This window comes from Oncorhynchus nerka, linkage group LG4 (genome assembly GCF_034236695.1).
Source record: "Oncorhynchus nerka isolate Pitt River linkage group LG4, Oner_Uvic_2.0, whole genome shotgun sequence".
In the NCBI taxonomy this organism is placed as follows: Eukaryota; Metazoa; Chordata; class Actinopteri; order Salmoniformes; family Salmonidae; genus Oncorhynchus; species Oncorhynchus nerka.
In genome coordinates this window covers 19,505,397-19,511,825 of record NC_088399.1, presented here as the reverse complement: position 1 = coordinate 19,511,825, position 6,429 = coordinate 19,505,397, and the positions used below count along the sequence as shown (strand labels likewise).

At 42.9% G+C, this 6,429-nt stretch overlaps 2 protein-coding genes across 2 annotated transcripts; one reads left to right on the top strand and one right to left on the bottom strand.

The window, feature by feature from the left end:
- Positions 1-558: 558 nt before the first annotated feature.
- LOC115120102 (histone H2A.V-like) lies at positions 559-2,862 on the top strand. The gene is made up of 5 exons (XM_029648996.2): positions 559-699; positions 1,567-1,644; positions 1,806-1,919; positions 2,052-2,181; positions 2,336-2,862. Exons 1-5 carry the CDS (start codon positions 574-576, stop codon positions 2,395-2,397), a joined length of 510 nt encoding a protein of 169 aa, XP_029504856.1. The 5' UTR covers positions 559-573; the 3' UTR covers positions 2,398-2,862.
- A 1,253-nt stretch (positions 2,863-4,115) lies between these two features.
- On the bottom strand, positions 4,116-5,984 carry LOC115117174 (homeobox expressed in ES cells 1-like). The gene is made up of 3 exons (XM_065018084.1): positions 5,699-5,984; positions 5,086-5,216; positions 4,116-4,475 (listed from the first exon to the last, which is right to left on the bottom strand). Exons 1-3 carry the CDS (start codon positions 5,982-5,984, stop codon positions 4,116-4,118), a joined length of 777 nt encoding a protein of 258 aa, XP_064874156.1.
- Between the last annotated feature and the right edge of the window lie 445 nt (positions 5,985-6,429).

Sequence of the window (6,429 nt, the reverse complement as noted above, 5' to 3'; positions counted from 1 at the left end):
TTGGAGTTTGCACTTTTGGGGCATTTTTTATTGCTTCGATTGTGCCAGCCAAACTAAATCTCAGCACTCATGTATTTTACCCGGGTCTGGCAGCAACAACGTTGATCAAGTGAGAGATGGTGAACGGAGTGACATGGGATTCAGGTACGTCAGAGTTAATGGTAGTGTGGTGGATGAGAGGAGTTTTTCTAATACAATGTAACGCTCTGAGCACATGGAAAAGCACAATATTTATCCCATCATTATTCATGTATTAAAAAACCTATGTACAAATGTAGCTACTCATTCGTTCTATCTGAATGATCATTCTGAATCTCACCGGGAAAAAATTAATATATCAACTCAATTACATGGATTATGTAGTTTAAATGTGTTCATGTCACAGAATTTTTGGTATTTCATCTTAATCTGCATGTAGGACCTACTTGTGTGACCGTACCTTCAGTGAATTATAAATGCGGTAGTATTTCTCTAGTGTTTTCTACTATCCCAAAACGTCCAATACAGTTGCAGGAATGAGTAAACACTGTATAAACACGATTGCAATTGGTTTAAGAGACCGTTCGAACCAGCATGCAGAAAAGCTATTGGTTGGCTCTGGAAGCTCGAGGAATCCTCATTCATCCGCTTGGCGTTGCTTCGTGGTTTATTGTTTCTCTCCGTTTCGAAATAGAACAGGGAAAAGTCACCGGCGACATGGTAACGAGTTTTTGATTATTTTATGCACATTCTGTGTGTGCACTCTGTATTATAGGAAATATTATAGTAAATTGGATTAAATGTAAATGATATGCTAAACGGGCAAGTAGCATTCACGAATTCAAGTTTGCGTGCAAAATAACGTTAGGACGTCGTCGATTGACACTCGAAAGCTAGCTAACGAAAGAGCGCCATCTACATTTAGCTAGTACGCCATCTGTTTCACAACCGACTCGCTTCTCATACTTATTTCAAACACATCTTAACTATATCTAATATCTGGCTACGTTATCCCCTGACTCTTTCTGTTTCTTATTATGTTAATATTCCAAGATATTCGCAAAGTTTGGGTTGTGTATTGAATTAACGTTACGGTAGCAAGTTTCCACCGAGCTAGCTAGCTAAACCAGGTTATCACTAATCCGCCTAGCGAGCAGAGATACTACTGGCGAGCAGCCAATAAAACCTGTGCTAACGTTAGCTAGCTACAAGCATACCAATATTTCACCGTTTTAGATAGCTAAAACCATTCTTACTGCGTTTTTATGCACATTTAGATTATTATTTTTTTGCAATATTTGAATGAATCATCTTCAATAAATCAAATGACAGTTAGGTAAACTATATACCGGAAATAGTCCATTATCTTCCAATTGGCGGGATTAGTGTGATTGTAATGACAGGTTGCTTGAAGTTGTAAACAAAAATAACATTAAGAAAATACTAGTGTATTAATCCTTTATTTGTACACCAACGCTACATTGAGTCTTTTTCATCCTGGCCACAGTTCAGCAAGGCGTTGAAGTAAAAAAATGTTTTTATCAAGTTGATGTATCATATACTGAATTTCTGTTTCTCCCCTTCCAGGCAGGAGGAAAGGCTGGAAAGGACAGTGGTAAAGCTAAGGCAAAGGCTGTTTCTCGCTCCCAGAGGGCTGGACTCCAGGCATGTACCCACTCTTTCCCCTGGTTTTCTGTGGTCACATGTGAATCAGTATCTTTTCCTGGGTTTTCCCTGTTGAATTAGTCACAAGTGAATCCTACATAACAGATAGGCATCTTCTGACTAGAGTGTTTCTCATTGTGTGTATGTTTCTCCTTGTGTAGTTCCCGGTGGGTCGTATCCACAGACACCTGAAAACCAGGACCACCAGCCATGGCAGAGTGGGAGCCACCGCAGCCGTCTACAGCGCCGCCATCTTGGAGTACCTCACCGCTGAAGTGAGATGTTTTTATTTACCCCCCCCCAAAAGGAGACTCATTGAGGACTCTGACGAAGGTCAATAGAGCAGGCTTTTGCTCCAACACTTCCCTAACGCACACTTACTGAACATATTTTTGTTTCCCTTTCAGGTGTTGGAGTTGGCAGGGAACGCCTCCAAGGATCTGAAGGTGAAGCGTATCACTCCACGTCACTTACAGCTGGCCATCCGCGGAGATGAGGAATTGGATTCGCTCATCAAGGCTACCATCGCTGGAGGAGGTGAGTTGTAAAACTAATGAATTGGGTTTATGTATTGTTCTTCCAGTAACTCAAAGCACTTTATATTACATGGGGTAGGGCAAACTCACCTCTTCACCTACCAATGTGTATCACTAGCACCCATTTGTAATATCCCTTTTTTCCCCTCCTGCAGGTGTGATCCCTCACATCCACAAGTCTCTGATTGGAAAGAAGGGCCAACAGAAGACTGCATAGAGGAAGTGACCTCCCACATCACCAGGAAGGAATGGGCAGCCATGTTCATTTTGTTTCTCATATTTTTTGGGGGGAAATTTTGTAACCATAGTTGTAGTCTCTCGAGGGAGATGTGTAGTCTTTGAGGTATGTGTTGATTTGTACTGTTTTAAAGGGGTGTGTTTTAGGGTATGGTTTTTTGCAGACAAGAAACTTGTGCAATAACCACGTTTCCATCCACAGTTTTTATGCGAGTAAAGTCATAGTGTATAAAAAACCAAGACAGCAGTAATGGAAACAGGAATTTTCGGTACAATTTTATAAATGCCAACAGACAATTTGTTCGTTCGACATGGTGGGATCTTTTTGTGTTGGTAAAATGTATGATGTGAGAAATGCCAGTGAAAACTCCTTTATGCACAAATATTGATAAGAAGAATCCATGCATTTTATTAGGCTACAGATTAAATTCTATGATGAACTTCACAGGGTGGTGGAAGTGTATGGTGATGAGCTTGATGCTTCTGTCCAATAACCACAGAGTAGGCATATTTGCAAGTTAATGCAACAATTTTTGTCATCACACACACATTTATATCTGTAAAAGGTCAGTTTGGTGGAAACGCCACTGATGGAAAAATGTGCATATTTTAATTATCTACATTTTTGAGTATTCGCATAAATCTGTTGCCAATTGGATGGAAACCTAGCTACTGACCAACAAATGCTGAAGTTCTTGTCATGTTTTGAAAAACTTTGAGTTGATTGGATTTTGCTACAAACTTGTTTTATACCTACAAAAGATAAAGTCTTTTAAAAAAACTATCCGTGTGTGTTCATATTTTAGCCAGAATATGATTAATGGTTTTCTATGTAGCTTTGACCTCTCTTACCTTTAGAGCTATAGTAGTTTAGATATTATTTAATTTTATTCTGTGGAGAATGAAGGTTGGTCGGTACTCATGAATTTGAGGTGGGGGGGACTAAAACTAAGTTTAGTGAAACATTTGTTCTGAGAAATCCATTTAAAACAATTCAGGACACATGAGTGTGGACCTTCTCTCTTAAATGTAATCTACATTTTATCAGGGAGTCATACTGAGACCACAGTCTCTTACAGATGAGCCTTCAATTATAGAAAATACACACAACAAAATATAAAAACTAAAGATGTGAGTTAGCTGGTGCATACTGAGTCACATCCACACAGCATGACAACTTCTCTGTTAGGCAGTAGGTGGCCCTCAACCATTTGTAAACTGGTCAGATATTGAGGTGTTTGAAATCAGACATTATCACAGTACAACAAAATCCAGTCTATATTCAGGCATTATGTTTATTTTTCAAGATACTTCCAAATATAGAAATCAAGTGGAGGAAAACAGATTATCTTGATTATAATGCAAATTGAAGAACAAAAAAAACAAATTTTCACTTCTTTAGAACACTTATACAGCAGCCACATAGATTCATTAAAAGTGAATATACTTGAACTTATAGTATGACAATACAAAAGAAAGCAGGAACACATTTATTATTGCACTCTACCCTGAGTGGAAAACTTAACAATTTCACCACTCCTTTAAGTAGCCTTTTTTAGTTGCCAATACATTAGAATAGTATAGAAGCTGGTATGGTAGTGGGTTACATCTCAATAATCTAAAGTAGCTTCTACCCTCATCTCACTTCCTTAAAATCACTTCAGACTATTGAGAACCACCCTATTTCATCCAAAAGTTCTAACACAGGTGAGAGTGAGGCTGGTAGGCCCCCATCAGTGGGTTAGACCTTGGAGTGGGCATCACCAGACCGGGGAGGCTGACGTATTGGTATAAAGAGTCCATGGGGGTGGCAGGGAGGCTGGGCAGTGCTGGACCGGCCATGGAGGAGCTGTATTGGTTGTGGAGGTATGGGGTGGAAGCGCCCCCCTCGGCTCCTGCGTGATGGTGATGGTAGGTGGGGTTGGGGCCTGGGCGGTAGGCATGTAGCTCGGTGTAGTGCAGCAGGTGAGATGTTACTTTAGCTTGGCAGGCTTGGGCCAGAGCATCCTGGACCATCCTCTTCATCCTCATACGCCTGTTCTGGAACCAGTTACGGATCTGAGGAGAAACAGAGAGAAGAGTTAGTTCAGGGATTGATGGGCAACATTGATGGGGCCACAAAATCTGAACTCATTATTAAGGGCCGAGGTGGCTTGAGGTGGTCTGCATACGCACATCCATACCCACACCTGCAGTCCTAGCCTTTTGGGGGACCTATGTGAAATTTGAGAGGGGGTCCACCCTACCTTGCGGGCAAAACATTTCAGCGGCCCACCTCTTGACAGCGGAGAGAAAAAAACTTTACGTTTTAGAGTTAAATTCCTGCTATTTTATTTTAACCCCTTTTTGATCTTCTCTCATCGCTGCAACTCCCAACTGGTTGGAAGGCGAAGGTCGAGTCATGCGTCCTCCGAAACATGACCCACCAAACCCGCGCTTCTTAACACCCGCCTGCTTAACCTGGAAGCCAGCCACACCAATGTCAGAAGAAACACAATTCAACTGACGACTGAGGTCAGCTAGCAGGTGCCTGGCTCGCTAGAGCTTGATGAGCCAAGTAAACCGGAACAGTGGGTTAACTGCCTTGTTCAGGGGCAGAATGACAGATTTCTACCTTGTCAGCTCAGGGATTCGATCTTGCAACCTTTTTTGGGGGGGGGTTGCCTACCTGTTTGTCTGTAAGGTTGAGTCTCTTGCAGAGCTCGGCCTTGTCCTGAGTGCCCAGGTAGGCGTTCCTCTTGAAGGCCGTCTCCAGACTGTTGATCTGCTCCGCTTTGTAGGCTGTACGTGGCCGCCTCCCTGTAGGAAGAGAGAGAGAGATGGGAGACAAGGAGGGAGAGGTGAAGGTGCCGTCCGGGGGGGTGGTGGGGGAGAGGGATCGCCCGCCTTCGCTCTCGTACCCTGACGTTCCCTCCTCTGTTCTACTGATGAAGCCAGTCTCAGCCACTTCTGAGGAGAGAGAGGGTAGAAATGGAGAGAAGTTAGATTTCAAATCCGTCCATATGTCACATCATAGTGGTTCCCAAAACGTTTGTGTGCTCTGAACCTTTCAAACAAATTCATGTCTCTGAGGTGCGTCCTAACTATGGAGCTTTCAGCACTTTAAGAGCTAAATCAGATGTAGCTATTACTTATGAATTCTCTATCTCTGAGTCAATTAATTCCTCCAATACACAGCTTAAAACACACCCCAAAACAACAAGACACTATTTAAATTAATGTATGCTCCCCATCTAAGCGCAGATCCTGAGGTGAGTTCATTTGAGGAAAAGTGAACCTACCTTGGTGGTTGTGGTGGAGGGGGCTACTCCTCTTGGTATGTGTACACATCTCAGGGCCTGCCAGGCAGGGATAGCTGAATGGGTTGAGCCTCTGTTCTCTCCTTGCCTGGTTCTCCTGATTCTCGGGTCTCGGTCGGCAGTAGAACCCAGGCAGGCTCTCAGGTTGGGTCACAGAGGTGCTGTTGGGTCCAACAGAGGACCAGGAAGAGGGGAGAGGCGAGGGTCTCATGCTTCCTAATGCCTGGCTACTTTGGGCAAGCCACTCGATGGAGAAATGTCCCCTCATGGTTGTACGATGGAGATATCCAACAAAATAAATCAAAATCCAGCAAAAGTCCTGTTGTTTGGGTGGAAAAACTGTCCTTTTGGAGAAATATGATCTAATATTATCCCTTGGGTCCCAGAAATGCAAACAACCTTTTCTCAAAGCTGGGTAAATCCAGTGAAGACTGTGTGTGAGTGTGTGTTCTCTCTCAGCGGGTCAGTGTCCTGGTAAATGGAGTAATGATCTGAGTCTCAGGAGTAGAGTCAGTATTTATGCAGGGAATTCCTCCTCATTTACAACTCACTCAGCTAAGGATCAAAGAACATCCTCCCCTTCCTCCTTCAGTTTTCACAACTGCAGTAATTAAGACATCTCAATTAACCTGAATGAGATGAGACCATTACCCGCTGGCTCCAGTGAGTCTGGAAAGTTTACCCCCTCCTCTCTCACACACACACACACACAC